General features: G+C 31.0%; 1 protein-coding gene across 1 annotated transcript; it reads right to left on the reverse strand.

The window, feature by feature from the left end:
- Positions 1 to 12990: 12990 nt before the first annotated feature.
- On the reverse strand, positions 12991 to 16540 carry LOC100816777 (hydroxyproline O-galactosyltransferase GALT6). Its single transcript, XM_003522307.5, has 7 exons — positions 15559 to 16540; positions 14838 to 15070; positions 14453 to 14743; positions 14225 to 14353; positions 13964 to 14137; positions 13475 to 13582; positions 12991 to 13357 (listed from the first exon to the last, which is right to left on the reverse strand). Exons 1-7 carry the CDS (start codon positions 16382 to 16384, stop codon positions 13148 to 13150), a joined length of 1971 nt encoding a protein of 656 aa, XP_003522355.3. The 5' UTR covers positions 16385 to 16540; the 3' UTR covers positions 12991 to 13147.
- Positions 16541 to 19914: the final 3374 nt, after the last annotated feature.

Raw genomic sequence — 19914 nt, forward strand, 5'->3', positions numbered from 1 at the left:
GCCCTGTAGTTCTTTTTTTTCTTTCTGTCTTCATGGACTCTCGATAGTGATCAGCTTTTGAGCAAAATAGGGTTGACCGTGTTTCTTTGTTCATCTGATCAGATAAAAAAATGGTCTCACTTTTGATTTCTCTACATAATTGCTAGTTTCTCATCTGTTCGAAGATTGTATGCTTAAACTATCTTCTTAATGTCATTGATTTTCGTGGTGATTTTGCTAATATACAATAATCTTTGTTTATTTTCTATACAAAATAAAAGTTTCAATTGCAAAAGGCATATAATCTGTAATTTTAAAAGCATTTTAACAAATTCAAACTACTGAAAACAATATAGCATGGAAAAATGTATAGGATTTATGATTTTTTGAAATTTCACATGCATGTTAGGCATATAATCTGTAATTTTAAAAGCATTGCAACAAATTCAAACTACTAAAAACAATATAACATGGAAAAATGTATATAGGATTTGTGATTTTTTGAAATTTCACATGCATGTTAGGCATATAATCTGTAATTTTAAAGTATTGCAACATATTCAAACTACTAAAAACAATATAGCATGGAAAAAATGTATAGGATTTATGATTTTTTGAAATTTCACATGATATTCTTATTTGTTAAAGTTTATAGTAATTTCTTAATTATTTAAAATACATTATGTACTTTTGTAAGAGGTCATTGTAGGTGTTGAAGATAGTAATATCAAGTGAAATTTCAATAAATGTTAGGCATCTCAGTATAATTTGTTCAAATTTTTACTCTTTTAATGTGTGCAAAGTTTGATGAGACCTGTAAAATGATAATGTATATGATACGAAGAAAAGTGAGAATGTAAAGCATTCTACCAAATGACATTCTTAGAAATGTTTTTAACAAAGAATTTTATTTGTGTAAATCTAAAATTGTGTTTGGTTAAATTTCAACATTTTTATGGTTAATTTAGTTATTCTGCGGATTTTCATATTTTTATTAAATTTTTAATTAGGTTCCAGAATTTTTTTCTTTTAATTAGGTCCCAAAGCTTTTTATTTTTTCAATTGGATCCTCTCGTCTAATTGTCATTATAAAAACTAATGGGAGATACCTAATTAGAGGTGCAGAGGACTGATGCTTCTGGAGTGTGTTATAAATACAACTAGGTCAATTGTTAAGGATTTTTATAAAGTTTCACCTTCTGCAAAGTTAAACAATTGTGAGAAGCTTGTGAAATAATATATGGATTGAATTGATATGTAGAGATTAAAATTGTGCAAAAATCATGAATTGATATTTGTGGAGTGTGTTCTAAACACAACTAAGTCAATTGTGAGAGGTTTATGTAGGGTTTCAACCTTCAGCAAAATCAAATAATTGTGAGAGACTGAAGAAAGAATATATGGATGGATAAAGAGGTTAAGTTTGTTAAGAACTTTATTTTTTTGGTACAGAAAATACTTTAGTTCAAATAATATTGGATATATTGATCTTTGACGCCACAATTGCTTTTCACTTAAGATGTCTCTCTAGTTGATTTTGACAAAAAAATATTGATCATAGTTTGAAGAATCTAATGACACTTTTTCTGACATTCTCTTTTTAACACTTTTTGATTAACTAAAATTTATTAAAAATATGATAAGTTTCATTTCTCATTTAATTATTTTCTTTCCTAATTTAAAGTGAAAACATATAAATATTAATGATTTCCAATCAATTTCAGTCAATAAAAAAAGAAAATATCACTATCTCTAATTTAAAACTTAAAACATTGATTACAGTTCAAAACAATTTAAACCATTGGATTTTAGAACTTCAATATAGATCTTTTATATCTCGAGAAGGTTTTCTTCTTGCAAATAATAGACCAATAGAACCATCTGTTACACCCATAGAAGCAACAGAGAGACTAATAGCTGCAGTAAAGATTATAAATTCAATCTATGCATCATACAGATGATTATTAATCGTATCAAAAGGCGGATAGGAAAATGATGGATGTAGCTGACCCTGAAAATGGGCTTTTTTAAGGGGTATTTTTTTTTTCATGAGGTTGTTTTTGAAATTTTTACTGAAAGGGTACGATTTTAATTTTGTTTAATTAAATTCGTAAAATTATTTATGATTTTAATGTAAATTTTTTTTGACTTCGAAGTCATAAAATTTTCAGGATAATTTTTTTCTTTTCTTTAAAAACTCTGAAGTCGTAAATTTTTTTTTTTTGGGTATTAGGACTTCAAAGTCGCAATACTGTTTTTTTAATTATTACAAATTTTTTATGCAATTTTTTTATTTTATTTGTTTTGTTTTCAATTTTTTTTATTTTTTAAATTATTTATTTAATTATTAAGTAAAAAATTTAATTATACTTGTTATTATTTTTATTTAATATGTTGTATTTTTTTATGATTTTATTTAATATGTTATATATATTTTTTAATGTTTTATTATTTAAATTATATTCTATTTTTTTAATATTTTTGTATATTTAAAATTTAGATAATCTTGTAGTAATAAAAGTAATTGTTAAATTAAAAACAACATAATAAATTAATATAAAATGAAAATTACAAATTAAAGAGAAACATAAAAAGTACAAACTATATTAGTCATCTACTTGTTTGTATGGACAATTAGTACGATTATATCCTTCAGTGCTACACACAATGAGCATTTCTTAAGTCTATCTGTAATTGGTTCGTCCATCTCATTATGTATATGAGTAGTGGTTGGCTTTCCCGACGTCTGTCGTCGTTTCAAAGGATCAGGCATAAAATGTGGACCTATTGAGGTCATTTGTCTTCACTTCCAAAGGAATGAAAGTGATGTTGATAAACTTTGAAAATGTTTTCCAACTTGTATACAAGGTCAACAAAGTCATCATAATTTAAATTATAAAAATCACACGCTGCAATCGCATGCGAGCAATGAATTTGAAGTGCTTGAAATTGTCCACAATCACATGATCATTCATTCAATTTGATAGTGCATGCCATTGCTCATCGACTAAGCCGCGTATTTGTAATTTTTTGAACCTCAAACTCCCTTGCTTCTCAAACATACATGCAAACATAATGCGAGGTAGCAATGTGTTGATTTTCTTGCATCATGACATATACATGTTCAGAGTAGCTATGTCCTGCCTTTATCATTTTCATGATTTTCATGCCACTAGTAAAAAATGAATCATTTATTTTATTACATGTTTCATTGACTAAGGCAGTAATAGGTAAAGTTCGGGCTCCTTTCAAAACACAATTCATACATTCGGCAAGGTTGATAGTCATATGGCCATACAATTTTCCTTGATCGTAGGCTTGGGCCCATTTACTCTTGGGAATTTGATCTAACCAATCTACTGCTTGTGGAAACTCTGCTTGCATTGCGAGCAACTTTGCCTTAAGTCGTGGTTTCCTCATCTCATATCCTATTCCAAAAGATAAAACAATGAGTAATAAATATAGTGAAGATGTAATAAAGCAAAAATTTGATGCATGAAATGGTTAGAAGCATACCCATATTGATGACTTGTTTTTTTAAGTCAACATTTTTAAATTGTTTGTTGAAATTTGATGCAATGTGGCAAATGCAATACACAGAAGAAATATCTGGTTCATTTCACCCAACTCGTTCCGATTGTAAAGCTACTAGCACACTAGTTCCCCTGTTTGATATAATACACAAATTTAATTGCGGTGTAACATATCTCCTCAAATAATGCAAGAACCACATCTAAGCTTCTTTGATCTCGCTCTCAACAATTTCAAAAGCAAGTCGAAAATTGTTCCTACTACCATCTTGTCCGATGGCAATCAACAAAGTACCACAATATTTTCCAGTTAAAAATGTCTCATTTACTTGCACAATTGGCTTGCAATATTTAAAACCTTCAATGCATGGGTTAAACGCCCAAAATACATGATTAAGAATCACCCTAGGAGACTTATCCTCACCATCCTCCATTGAAGATGAAGTTTTATGTTTTACTATTGTACCAAGTACAAAGTGTTGCCCAACTATCAACCATATAGGCAGATAACTATATGATTGTTCCCAGCTTCCAAATGTCATTTCAAGGGCTTTTTGTTTAGCTGTCCATGCTTTTTTGTATGAAACAATATAACCAAACTGTTATAGCATTTTTGCAATCAAGGTTTTTATTTCGATACTAGGATTTGTTTTCACTAAATGAACAATATTATAAGCAATCACAAATGAACCTAACCTAACATGATCTTGTGATATGAAAGATTTGTGCAAGTGTGAGTACCATTTAATTTCTTCAACTCTCACCTCTTGTGTATTTTATTGAACGATACTCTCACCCTCCAATAACATCCATTACCATATTGACTACACATGATAACGTAATTGTCACTCTTCTTCTCAACCACATTAAAATTAAATGAATGCATAAAATGAAATTGGTTAATAACATTCACAACTGCTTGTTTTGATTCAAATGTCAAGCTTTCGTAAAGGTCATTTGTACTAGCACCCCCTCTGTTCTAATAAGGATTTGATTACTCTTGATTTTCTGAAAGTTGGCTACTAATAGTTTCAAAATTTGAAGATGACTTAATTTGATTGCTTGGTTCTCCATGTTCATGAAAATCATGTTATTCTTCATTGTCATTGAAGTCAATAACATTATCTCTTATTATGGGTTCTTCGCTAGCCAACTGTCAAAAAATACAAAAGTAACTTATTAGTGAAAATGTAAATAATTTAGTGTATCTATCGTTAAATAAATAAAACACCGAACCAGGAAAAATTGCAAAAAAACTAATAAAAATACATTTTTTTGGTAAAAGTCCCTAATTTTGTGTATCTAATGCTAAATTATGTTTGGGCTTTTACTCATTTGGATCAGATAGATAATCATGTAAAAAAACCTAATCACTTTAGCTGGTTTCGATCTTGTTATAAATGTCAGAAAAATTGATATTAACCAACATTTCGTTAGTGCATTGGTTGAACGTTGGAGAACCGAGTCTCACATTTCATTTTTCACATGAAGAGTCAACCATAACTTTACAAGATGTGACCCTACAGTTGGGCCTGAGGATTGATGGATTGTTGATAACTAGTATCATCACCGGTGATGTACGTGTTGCTTGTCAAGCATTACTAAGGGACACTCCACCTGGTAAGTATGTAAAGGGTAAAATGATTTATCTAAGTTGGTTGCAGCAAAATTTTCAGCAACTTCCAGTTAATGCTGCTGATGTTGTCATTGCAAAACATGCTATAGCTCATATCATGATGCTGATAGGCGACTGTTTGATGCCAGATACATCAGGTGCAAGAGTTCATTTTATGTATCTCATTTTATTATCAAATTTGACTGAGGCAAGTCATTACAGTAGGAGTGCAGCAGTATTAGCATCCCTTTTCCGAGCTCTTGATCGGGATGTGAAGCTTGACCAAACGAAAATCGGTGGATGTTTGTTGCTGCTATAGTCATGGGTGTGAGACCGCATTAAATTTATTGCCCCAAAGATAGATCACCTATCTATGGAAGAAGTACAAGAAGGACTTGGATTTCCTCTTGCACAAAGGTGGTCTCGTCCAACAACCCATACAAACATTCCCACCAATTCAGTCAGATTGATACACGTCATATTTGATAAACTTCATAAGAATGAGGTTCATTTCTTAATTTTGATGAGTTAAGTATTTTTTTTTGTTTCCAATTCAAACTTAAATATGTGACAATAATAATGTATGTCTCGCAGTTCTTGTGGACTCCTTATAACACACAAGAAATAATGTCATTAATTAATGATGTTGAGGTATCAATGATTGTTCAAGAAAAAGTCTCTCATATGTTTTGCAATTGTGGAATGACATCCAATAGATAGGGTCACGAGACAATTTGGACTGCGACAAATTATTCCAAATGAACCATCAAACCCAGATAAACTCCATGACATATATATGAGAGGGATAACAAATATTTTTTGCCTAACTATCATCATCACCGGATTGCCAAATGAAATCATTAGAATGATTATATTTTTCACGGTGAAATAGACCAAGGTCTTTTGCATGAAAATTTAGAATACATGCAATGATATATTCGTCAAACTAGACAATATATATCGCATGAGGGGACATTATCTACTGAGGTTGTAAGTTTAATCCTGGCCATCACCAACATCAATCACTATCGTGTGAGGGACACTTTCATCACATTAAAAAATTATTGATATTATTATTCATTATTATTTCTAACTTTGTAAATCTTAATTCACAGTATATTATCCTGGTCATCACCAACATCAATCACATATTGAACCTAGTGTACCTCTAGTACATGTTCCTAAATATATGTCCCAACATCATCTATCACAAGCACAATATCAATCAGCGGCCTTCTCTGGATATGCATCTCAAGGATGTCAACGAAGTTTTCAACCATTAGGGTTCTCATCATATATGCCTCAATACTCATTTCAAGTTCCTTCTACTTCAAATGTTTTTGATGAACCTTCACAAAGGTTTGACACCACTTTCAACACTCCACCATCTGCATATAATCTACCATCATTGAGCTCTTGTTATCGTCCGTCATTGCCTATTCAAATGCGTGACATGGGTGATAAAGATGAGGAGGATGATGACGATTACAACAATACCAACAATAATGATGATAATGACGACAACGATGGTGATCATGTTCCTCAACAACAACACACAATTACATGTGATCATCCTAGAACAAGAGAAGGTAGAAGTCGTAGAACAAGAGGATAACAAATACATGCAAATTCACTCCAACAAGATGAGAGACCTGGACGGATATTTAGAAAAACTCGTTGTGAGACATCATCTCATTATTTTTTTTTAAAAAAATAAACATGTAATTTTCATATAAATATCTTTGATTTTTAAATTAAAGTGTTTTAAAATTTTAATATCTCATTTTAATTTTAGTATCTATTTTTAATAATAGATTATCTAAATTTTAAATAAACAAAAATATTTAAATAAAATAATATTAAAAAGATATAATATATTTTAAATAATAAAATATATAACATATTAAATAAACTAATAACAAGTATAATTAAAATTATTTATTTAATAACTAAATAAATAATTTTTTTACAATTTTCAAAAAATTGAAAACAAAACAAAATAAAAAAAAATGCGTCAAAAAATAAATTTGTAATAATTAAAAAAATAAAAAGGTATTACGATTTTAAAGTTGTAATACACTAATACCATAAAAAAAAACTTTTACGAGTTCAAAGTCATAAAAGTAAAAAAAAAATAGTTATGACTTTGAAGTAAAAAAAAATTTACATTGAAACCATAAATCATTTTAGGATTTTAGTTAAAAAAAATTAAAGTCATACCAGGTATTACGACTTCTAATTCAGAAGTCATAACACCTGTTACGACTTATCCTCTTTCAATAATTAATTCAAGAACAACCCTCATATGAAAAAAACGAAGAAAAAAAACCCCTTTTCCTTAAAAAAAACCCTGAAAATGGATAGCACTATAACAATATATGTGGATCAATTGTAGATTATTTTTCCTTTTTTTTTTTTTTCTTGAAGTTATTGGACAAAGAATTCATGTTCTACCTTAAGTCTAAAGAAGAAAAGGCAAGCCAAACTCACTACTTAATGTCAATACAGTTTCACATTTGACATACCAGAAATGCATTTCACCATTGCCATAACCAATCAAAAGACCCTTCACAAGCAAACTTGCAAAACCGTTTGCAGTCCACCAAAGACAGCAACTTACCAGATCCTTAGGAAATGCATTTCTATTGCTCTAAATAAAATAATAAAACTAGACTTCCACCAAAATCTAAAGCGGATTCATTATGCACACCAAACTAAACTGGTAGCAAACCACCAACTAGAAATGCACACTAAATAGACCAGAAATTTCAAAGTCAAACATGCACTAAATCAGATCTGGTGACCACACCCAAACCACACCAGCGCATAAACCAAATGGTACCCTACATTGCACTAAATATACCAAATTTACCAAAATAATAACCAAACCATGTACCAACACAGAAAGCATTTATCATAACAGAGTATTATGTATCATAATACAACGGATTCCCTAACTATGACATGCATTAAGGTTTTTTTTTTTTTTTTTCTTAATCTTCGGATTCATTAAGAAAAAAAATATTGATTAATTTGAAATTCGATAAAAAAAATAAATAAAATCTAATTAATAATTATTTTTATCAAGGATTAAATTCAAATTCTATCTGTGAACCATAAAGTTTTGATTAAATCTACTTTAACCAATCAAATGTATTTTCATCAATTTTCTTAATCTCATTAGTGTGACAATTGTGTTGACTCTCTGAATGCTATTGTAACATTCCGTGTCAAGTTTTAAATGTTATATATTGAAATTGTGAGATATTAGGCATATAAAGGGAGGAAAAGAAAAGCATAGAGATTAAAGGTTATGAGATTCCTTTAAAAAAAAAACGTTATGAAATTAATATTGACCTGATATGATTATTATAACGTAATGATATGACAAGATATTTTAATATTATACATAAGGTTTTAAATTGCATTGTTAATCAAAGTTTTATCATGATTCTTATATTATGAAAAATTATTAATAAATATGACGATGCAATTAAATTATGGTCACAAAAACTCAAAACTTTAATATTATGGTCAAAATTGTACATGCGAATAATTTTCTTTTTATAACCACGGAAATTAAGAGCTTTAGCTTTTCGGTGGGACATCTAGTATCTACATAAGTTTCGATTTGAGACTTAGTTACACTTAAAGCTCATTGACCTTTCCCAAGAATATATTTTGTGAAAATTGAACACAAATTCTCTCCCATAAACTCAGCTTTTGTTGCAAACCATTTATTAAAACATTGATTATACATATGATTGATACACAACCTATGATTTGTACATGAGGCATAATGTCCTTAAACACCTTAATCGTGATTGAATGAAGCACACAATTTTACTAAAATGAAAATAAAATAAAACAAGCCCCTCCCTCTACCTTTCATGTTGTTGTTGCGTAAAAATTCAAAGTCAGCCGAAATACGTTTCAGCTAGTCATATCTCGAAAAGATCTCAAAATAATCAAACGATTTGTGTTAAGAAGGGGAATCTGCTTCTTGATTATGGGTTTTCAAGCAACTCCATAAAGCACCTGGTGTAAGAGAATGAAGAAGTGAAGAGATAGGATTTTACGTGAAAGACAAAGGTTGAAAGGCTATAAAGGAAAGTGATAAAGGAAAGGTTGTAAAGGAAAACTTTAAATGAAAGCAATAAATGACAGAAATGGTAAAAGAAAAGTGATAAAATAAGTGTAAGATAAAACAGGCTTGTGTTTTAGATTGATTGTGTGTGTAAAATTTGAAGTATGTGTGTGTAAAATTTGAAGTATAAGACCTATTTATAGGCTACAAAATCAAATCATCTACTAGACCACGTTTTTCCAATTGATAACTTCCTAGAACATGGTTTGGGAGTTATACAACTAGGTTTGGGGGTCGTTTAGCTAGTTTTGCATTGATTCGGCTAATTCTAGTAGTTGAATTCGACAAACAATGGTTGATTTTGGCAAGCAACAGTTAGTTGGTTTTGGCTAACATTTCAGCTAACCAATTCCGAGGTAGATTTATCCTCTGAAAACTTCTAGTCACTGCTCTTAAAATCTAAGGACGTTCTCCTTTGTACACAAGTCAATTGATAAGTTATTTCAAACGTTAGAAAAGATGACAATTGCTTCCTATTTAAAGAGCACTATCATTGATTAGTTTTAATCGCTACAAGCCATTTGAATATTAAAAAATCGTGAAAAATATCATCTTTCTTTATTAAATTAAATCTAACTTAATTCAACTAATTTTTTTATGCTTAAAGTTAGGCAAAATCTATCATTTGACTAACATTGTAAGTAGCCAAAATGACTTTATCCATGTTCAACTAACACTGAAGTTAGATTAATCTCCGAGTCAGCTAATATTGAATGTAGCCAATTTGATCTTTTACTCATCCAATTAACCTTAAAATTAGTCGAATTCTGTCAATTCAATCAACATTGTAGATAATAGTATTGACCTTATTCATGTTCAGCTAACCTTCATGTTCAACAAATATTGAAGATTAATTGGTTGCGCAATCAACTAAATTGACCTTTTTCTTATTCAACTAACATTAATATTAGCTAAATTCTGACATTCGGCTAACCTTCTTATTTAGCTAATATTGAGAAGTCTTCAATTCCATATTCAACCAAAGTAACATTCACCTCATTCATCTAACATAAAAGTTAACCGAATTTTACCTTAATTAGTAGTCATTCTGTTAAATCCTCAACTGAATTGTAGCAAAATTTGGATATTAACACATGTAGTCCTCTCTTTTCCATGCCATCTCCATATTTTTCTTCCTCTCATTCTTTCAATTCTTTTCCCCCATTGTTTCAAAACTCAATAACTCCTCACACCCATAAGGGGCAAAAGCATGACAAAAGTGATTAGAGTTGAGAGAAACAATACCCGTCTCTTAAAAATCTCTATTGGAAGCTCTTTAAGATAAACCCATAAAGCTCCATCATTATTTTTATAAGACAGATTAGTAATGAACCTTTGTATGTGAGGTGTTGAAAATTTGTTAGCAATTGATATTTTTCATGGTGTCATATTAAATGTCCCTGCAAGTCCCTCGAGATACAACAAAAACTTCTGGATCAATGGCTAAGACAATAAATAAAACTAGCAAGTCAAGAATAAACCCACGAGTCGAAAATTTAGAAAAAAGAGAAGGGTTGAGAGCAATGTAAAACTGAGTCAGCGGATTTCATTGCGAAAGACCCATGAGACCCAATCTCATCCACCCAAACTACTGGTCACTTTAAAAGCTTTAATCACAAGTTGATATACAAACAACAGAAACATGTCTAGGCAATATGAGAATTCTTGCCTTTTAAAATACCTTTAAAATACAACATTATGGCATGTTAGAGTAGTATTAATTTCCCATCGACATCTGTTCTTACAAACAGTAGCACCTATACTTTCGTTAATATGAATTTTCTTGATACCTTTACTGCTCTTGGTGATCCATTATAAGAGCCCATATTCATCCAATCTTTAAATTAAACACACCCCATTATAGACACAGATTCCATTTTCAAGGTTTCCCCAATTTGTATTTTAACGTCAACGTGATAAGACATTGCAAATAAATCATCAAGAACAATTTCTAAATACAAATCAATAAGGTCTAATCAAAATAATAATTCTAATTTCCAACTTAACACGCTAGTTTCCAAATAAAAGTCTATTTTCAAAATTAAATCCTAACTCCCAACTTCTTTGGCCAAGTGAATTACAATGAACCATAATCATTGCACTAAACAATGAAGAGAAATGATTAACTCACGACTAAGACTAGAGTGCTCACCACGATGTGTCACCATCATTCATGTCCACAAATTTTACTCGTAGACATCAAGGTTAAACTCGATGAAATTCCTTTTTAATATAAATAATTTATGTAAGTACTCATTAATTATTGAGTTTAATTATCATTGGTTGAGACTGCTATCAGAGGACTCACCATTTCTCTTTTGACTAGAAATTCACAAAATTTATTCGCACTAACTTTTCTCCCCCACACTTTCAAAAGGGTGGACCGTGTCTGTTCGAAAGAGCGAATGCGACCTTTGATCGTAAACTTCGTGAAAGAAGAAAGATCTCGCCGTGTCTTCAATTTAAGAAATTTAAATAATTAGAGAAAATTAGTATAATACTATAGTATTAATCACAAGATTTAACAGGGACAGATAGCAGCTTCGATTATAGGAATTGCAACTATATAGGGTAGTTGAGACGAAATTAAAGTAGTCAATTCAACAACAAAAGAAATTAAACCTTTTTAGGTATTGTAATTAGGTGTGTAACCGAGAGGAGCCGAATTGAGAACTAGAAATTTAAGCTTGTGAATTATCTCCGGGTGTAAATAAATTAGCTATTTATGAATTATCAATAACTCGTAAAAACTTTGTTTACGTTACACACATGTATAAAAATTAAAATTATATACCCTCTACAATATCATAATACATATTTACCAGATATTTGCATTTATAGATTATTATCTAATATTAAATATTCTATTAAATACTAAATTGATAAAGAAAAAAAAGGTTTAAGAAAAAAAATCACAAAATAAAAAAAAATTATAAATAAAATAAAAGAGTCAAACTCAAGTTTTAATTATTCTAAAGAATAGCCCAAACAGACTTTTAATTAGACTCATCTAAATAAATAAATCAACCTTAAATTATCAATTTTTTTTCCCACAAGTCAAACTTAAATTTTCAATATTATATCTTACTCAGCTCACTTACATCCCAACTTAAATTATAAATTGACTTTTTTTATTTTGTAAAATTTTTCCTCAAATTATTTTTAATTTTATCAATTTAATATTTAATAAAACATTTTAATATAATATAATGATCTACAAATAAAAAATATATGTTAAACATGTGATATAATATCATAAAATTTATGTAATTACAATCTGAACTTGAGTTATTTAAATAAAATCAAATAATTCACGAATAAGACCTAGCAGCTATCATCATCATTACTCCAAAAGAGTTGACCAAGCGTTGTTTAATAGTAGTATTCTGTTACTGTAGAAGAAAAATAAATAAACCTTCACCTTGGTGGGATTTTACTCAATAAAGCAGAACCAGGTCAAAATGATGGTGAAATGGAAGAAAGTTGGAAACATGGAATTAGGGAAAAGGCAAAAAGCACCAGCTTGGTGTAATAAATAAATCTATATTTTCTATGGATATCGAATGCTATCCCTCAAATTATTATACAGAACTTGCATCTGCATCAATATATTCCCCTCCCACTTTCCCCTTGTCATCTTCCAATGCCGGGCCAAAAGAATTAAGAACGCCGAAAAAGGGGTACAAAAAAAGAACCAGAAAAACAATAATAAATAGAGATTTAAAAAAATAAAAAAGGCCATTTTTATACAGGGCGACGTTTAACTAACCAAGCTCCAGTTATATACAATATTCGATGGTATGGCTTCACTGCAAAACTTGTTTTCTCTGTCCCTCTTTAACTGGAATCAAAAGATCAGAACCTATGTTTTCTTTGTCATCTCATGTTGCAGCATTGAGGCCTTGAATACCTTTGCAGTTTATCCCACAGGCACATCATCTGCCTCGGCGATTGGTAATGGGCAGTGTAATAGTCTTCTATGCAACCAAATTGGCAGAACTTCAAGCTATGCGAGTAGTGTACTGGTTTTGAGCTGTTGAATTGCTCCACCCACATTCCCATACTCACATCTTCCATCTTGAACAACTGCATCAAGAAGAAATCAAGAAACATTCAGCCAAAACAGAATTTCAAACGGAAGGAATTCAGGTCCTGCCCCTATGGAAGAACAGAGAAAAAAGTGCAATATAAAATGTTTCTAACCCTTAATTTATGCATTTCGAATTCAGATACAATATAGCGTGCGATATCTGATGACAAAATATAACCAGGTCCATTAGCATAGGGTGGGTAATCCTCTTCTGGCCACTCCTGCGGGGAAAAAAAGGTAACATCAACAACAATCAATACAAGTTTAATGTGGTCACAGTATGAAAGTATGGGGCCTAGTTAAATCAATCACAATATGGCAAAACACACTTAAGGACCATGGTATACAGTCCATAAATTCAAGGGTGCAACTGCTACTTGGAGCTAAGTAGCTAACTATAAAAGGAGAGGACAGAATGGTTGAATGCACGACAAAATGGGAAGTAGAAGCTAAGAAGAAAACAGGCAATTCAGGCATTTTTTATATCAAAATATAGACATTTTGTTAATTGACATTAATAAAAACAAAATTACAATGTTCTCTAGAGTACTCTCAATCCTTAATTCTAAACAGAAGCATTGCAATGGGTGCCGATTACTTACTTCATATGTCACTGCCCATTTCCCATAGCGCAAGGGTTTGTGGTAGTAATTTATATTCCCAATATAAAAGCTCGTACCATCTGGAACCTTCCTTGCTTCATCGATAACGGCATCCACTCTAACAAAAGTGTCATCATCACCTTTCATGACATACTTAGCAGAAACCGTATGTACCTATGAACAATAAGAAGCAAATCTTATATATCACTGAAGAATTTGTATTTCACAACTCTTTTTTTAATAATCTATATCTTATCTCACCCCATATTCACATATGGCCACTGTTTTCAACACAACAAGATCATAGTTATCCAAATACGGCACTATAACAATATCACCAAAAAATTCTGCTTCCTTCTTCAACTCTGCATTAATTTCTTGTCTTGCATGCTGCCAAGATTTCAATCAAATAGTAAGAAACCCCAACTGAATATCAGAAATAAGATCTTAACTCTAAATACAAAAAATCTGTGAAGTAATAACTGTTACCAGTGCCACAAAGAAACGAGCAACCACTACTCCAGATTTGATGAGCCTATGCTGCATCCATGATTTCCTCACAGCCATCCGCTCAGCAAAATGGTTTCCAGCAGAGAGGACACCAATGAACAATTCGATGCCAGAGTCATGAAGTGGCTGAGCACGCCACCTGGTGGAAAATTCAAGATGCCGCTGCGGGGCAAAACTGGGATGCGATGAAGGCAAAGACGCCGCAAATACAGAGTGGACATCAATGTCTCCTGTCAACGAAAGCCCGGTGGCATCCTCAAGGGTAAAACCCTGCCAAAATCAAAAAGGCAAAATCAAGCGACCATACAAATCAATCTTCACAAGTCCAGGTTAACAACTTAAAGGGGTATGATATATCACTCACAGCGCGATAAGGAAAAGAGGTCACATGCCTCCCATCCACAGAAACATGATACCCCTCCAACCCAGCACTAATAGAAAGAACAAACAGCTTCCCCTCAGAAAACGGGAATGGCCAGTCAATGGTTACTTTCTTCGTGTGCCCTATCAGTCTACTCAACCACCACGTCGCCTTAGATCCCTCCAAATGATCTTCATCATCCCGAATCCACTTCTCACACTTTGCCATACTATCAACTGCATATAATGCAAGCAATAACTCAACTCAATGCAATCAATCACAAGCCACAACCAAACACAAGTAACCTCATCACACAAGTTGGAATATCACATATTTCTTATCTCACACAGTCATCAATCCAAAGATGAGAAGAAAAAAGAAACACTTTTTTTAAAAAAAAATCCACCAAAATTCAACAAAAATTGGAATGTCACACATTTCAAATGTTCACCATCAGTCCATCAGAAATCATCATTGAGATGACTCCAATTATAATTATAATAAAAATCAAATAACTTACTATGATTGGATGATTGGATGAGCTTGTAAAGAACGTTAGCTATTCTAATTAAATTCATCAATCCAAATAAGGAAAAAAATCAATAAAAACCTAATTGAACACATCAAAGTTACTAGTATACCATCCACATCATAAAACATTTCCTAATTTAAGAATTTTCAAATTTAACCAAGCTTCTAAAAGATCTTCAGTTCCGAAATTCACCGGTATCTTCATCGGCCTTAGATTTCCAACCGTCACATCTAAGAGCAGAACCCCACTGCATGCGGTAACACGTGTTTAGTTCGATAACAGGTTTTCCACCCCAATCCCCCTTCAACCTAGGGTTGAAGTGAAAAACCCTAGGAGGCTCTTCACCATCAACAGTTTTTAGCCCCTGCAACTCCACCACGAACTGTGACACCATCACGGGCTCATCCTCCGTCACCACCGTTATCTTCGGCTCGAAATCCGGCCTAGCCTCCAACGGCTTCCCAACGACCGTTATGTGGGACCCCAACGTGAGCCCACACGGCAACGGCACGACGCCCGAGACGTCAACAACGTCCGGACCGGAAAGCGAGACCGAACCGGGACACGAACCGGACCGGTTCTCGGCCGCCCGAGCGGCAACGGTTCGGGTTAGCGGCTTTCCAGATTCGAGGTCTTCCCAGAGACTCCGCCCAACCTCGCGCGCGTGCTTCACTTGCTTGTAGAGCTCCGACGACCCGTTGTTTACGTGGGAGCCGAACGCGGCGTCGTTTAGGACCAACGCGGAAACGACGCTGCTGCGGCGGCGCGCGAGTTGACTCGGCGAGTCAGCGTTGGAAACCGTTTTCAAAGGACGCGCCGGGGAGTCCTTTCGTAGCGAATCCTCTTCACTTAGGAGCCTCGGGGAGCGCGTGGTGGTCACGGTGGCGAAGTCGGTTCTGAAAACAAACGGGAGTTCGAGTGTGACAAGTACGAGGTAGAGGAAAAAAACACCGATTAGAAACTGAATCGATCGTTTTCGTGTTAGCCACACCAACGTTTCTAGCTTTCGCTTCATCATCTCCGAGGTTTTTTTTGGTGAAGATTCTCTCGCACCAGAGTTATGGAGAAGAGAACAGGCACAGGCACCGGGTGAGAGAGAAGGAGGACGTGACCGAATTTGTGGAATAATAAAATAATGAAGAGAAACGGCAACGGGTTGTTTGAAAATTTGAAAAGGAAAAAAAATAGGGGAAAATGATGATAATAATAGTGGAAGTACTGAAATTTCGTTCAAGTGGCCCAGGGGTGGACCCACTCTGCAGCATTAAACTTCGTTGCTAACGGATTCTTTTGCTTTAACGAGTTATCTGGCATATCAGACCAAATCTTCTGTACTACTAAATTGGTTTTTTTTTTTTTGTTTTTTGGGTTTGTTGATGAAATAAATAAGATCATTACATGTGACTAGAAACTGAAATTGGAATTTGTTTTATAAGTTGTCTGAAAATATTTAGTTTAAAATGTTTAATCGAATATATTTAGTTTTTTTATAGTGTGTTTACAGACACGTACTGAATAATTAAAAATTAAACAAAATTATAAGGCTGACAAAATAAAATAACTTTAGTTTTCTAAATTATTTCAGGAAAATATGTTAATGTGTTTTATCATTTTCTTTCTTTAATACCAGTGTAAAAATGATGAAGTAAGATTAATAAATAAAAAGGATAACGAAGTAAGAGGGACTATGTCCTAATTGATATGATTGGTCGACTACGTCATTGTAAGAGATGATATACATTAACTAATAATTCTCTATGTCATTGTAAGATGATATATTAACTAATAATTTTTCAGTGTTACATTGTACTAAAAATATAAATAATGACAATTATATATATATATAAAATGACATTAATGAAATGTCATTTCTTAACTTTATTTGTAAAATACATAAATAGATAAAATAATATTTTCATTTATTTATCAAAACATGCGTATTCTTTAAAATCATAATTGATTTTCCTTAATATCTAACCTAATGGATGAAAGTATCTTAGGATATGGAATTTAAAGAATTTGATAGATTTAATTAAAATAAGAAAAATTTCATTTTTATAAAGAAATAAAGATATGTCTTAAAATAAAAAGTTATTTATTATCATGGAAAATATAAGATAGAATCATATTTTTTTTATTTATATTATTTTATAAAAGAAATTAAAATATTATTATTCAATTTTACTTATATAAAAAGGATCTTCAAGGTTAAGGTGAACTAACTATAATCCAACATACTTAGATACATGCTCTAACCTATGTGTGACCAAGTAGAGTGTTAGAGTATCTTTACAACAATACCACAAATTATCAAGTATTAGTTATCATATATATATATATATATATATATATATATATATATATATATATATTAATTATCTATTATATTAGTATAAAAAAATTATTATGTAAATAGATATTGCTCATATTTTATCTTTCATATGACACATAATAAATGTTTATTTTACATAACTAAAATTTATAATTTATAATTTATAATAAAGAAATATTTCTAAATATATAAGTTATATTATAATTAAAATCTGTAATACATATATTTTAACGTATAAATTATATTTTATATTTATGATAAAATTTTCAGTCAAAAATAATATTTATGGTAAAAAGAATTGTTATGATATATTGTTATAGATAATTTTTTTAAAAGAAATATTAAATTTAAGTTAAAATTAATGATGTTGAAAATAATAGATTGAAAGAGACAATTAAGTTAAACTATTTAAATAATATTTAAAACATGAGCACATTTGAATTTTGAATATATATATATATATATATATATATAAAATTAGTTTTTGATATTCAGTTATAGTTATAGGTTGTTAAACTATTTAATTGATATTAATTTAAAAGCATAAAAGGATATAGAAGATAAATGTTTAGAGTTACGAGAATGAAGCCCATCGTTCTCTTGAGAGTACAATATTTAAATTAAAGTGAATATGAGGGTGAGTAGAGGCGTTTTTCTTTTTTAAACATGAGAATAGAAAAAACAAGAACAAAAAAGTTAACTTATAACTAAACTCTATTATACTCATTGCATCACTTAAAGTAGGACAAGAGTTCCAAAAACAAAATAGTTTTGCAGGTTTATTTGAATGAAAGGTGACAAATGAGTTGATGAAAGCTTGAATAACCTCGGGATATTGAAGAAAACTTGAGCAAAATGAAGAAAATTTGGAAGTGTGGTGTTTAGCATCAAATAAGATGAAAAACCAAATTTGTTGTTATCTTTGGTTGGAAGAGAGAATGTGACTAGAATTAACCTAAATATGGTAAAAAAAAGTGTAGTACGTTAATAAAGATTATAAATATCTTATTTATTTTAATTATAAATCTTTGGTATTATCCACTTAAGTTACATTATTAGATAAATAGTATAAAATAATATTTAATCATGTTAAATAAAGGTTTGATAAATTGGGTCTCCCATGGTATAATTATAAGTTGACTTAAGTATATTTAAAATAAAATTATTTCACCAGTTTATCCTAATCTAAAAATATTGTATAGTTTATTTTTCTAGATTTTTATTTCTAAATTAAAATGACACTTATGGATACTACATAATCAAACAGACGCACTTTTGATAATTTTGCATAGAAATTTCAAATAATTTTCAGAAAAAAAGGCTGAATAATTAATTTTTATTATTCTAAACATTACTCAAGGTTTTTTTTATAAAAAAAGTAGCTATTTTTATTAATTTTTTTATTGTTTATTTTCTAGGGGCAATTTAGTCATCTTTCAAGCTTCGTTCTAGAAAAATTAAATGTCAAAAGTAGTCATATTCATAATTCTCAATACAGTAATGTCTATTCTGGGAAAAAAAATACAATATTGTCTATCAAATTTTCAGAATTCCTATATGAACTCCTAAAATAAATTACAAATGAAATAAAAAGAGATAATAAACAAAAGCGAAGGGTTACAAATCTCCACTCCTTTAAGAATTTTTGCCCTCAAAATTTTTCTAATCTTCAAAAGAGTTGTATGGTCGTCATTTTTGTGACTCCAAATCACCTTACCAAAGTGTATTGGTTAGGCCTATAACCACTCAACCACTTAGTCCACTAACTGACATATTTTACCATTATAATTACAGGGTACATTGCGGCTAAAATATTTTCTAATTACACATTAATTATAATTATTTATTTACTGACTTGAGTATCGAAATCTCTTTATATCTTCATCACTCTAAGGAACTCGACACTCAAAGCAGGAGCTCAGACTGCTAGAGGAGATCAGAGGGAGAGCCTTCTTCAAATGAACCATTAAAGACTAATGAAGAGGATGCCAAACAAGGTAGAATCCGATAAGAACACAGGAATATCCTTTTCGCATAACAACTTAATCCTTTGATCCTTAATCTTCACATGCATTGTATCATAGGTAAGGCTATCTCTTAATTGTATCAGATAAAGGTTAATTATATCAGACATATTAGACATGTATCATACGAGATAAAAATACCTAGACAATTTAACTATACATAATAAAATTGGCATATTGCATTAAAAAGTT

This window comes from Glycine max, chromosome 4 (assembly GCF_000004515.6).
Source record: "Glycine max cultivar Williams 82 chromosome 4, Glycine_max_v4.0, whole genome shotgun sequence".
In the NCBI taxonomy this organism is placed as follows: Eukaryota; Viridiplantae; Streptophyta; class Magnoliopsida; order Fabales; family Fabaceae; genus Glycine; species Glycine max.

What these genes read in the sequence shown, in the direction of transcription:
- LOC100816777 (XM_003522307.5), bottom strand. Translation starts at nt 16,384, where the DNA reads ATGATGAAGCGAAAGCTAGAAACGTTGGTGTGGCTAACACGAAAACGA. An exon ending in TAAGGCCGATGAAGATACCG is followed by an intron (nt 15,071 to 15,558) that starts GTGAATTTCGGA and finishes CATTATATGCAG; the next exon opens with TTGATAGTATGGCAAAGTGT. An exon ending in AATGGGCAGTGACATATGAA is followed by an intron (nt 13,583 to 13,963) that starts GTAAGTAATCGG and finishes TTTTCCCCGCAG; the next exon opens with GAGTGGCCAGAAGAGGATTA.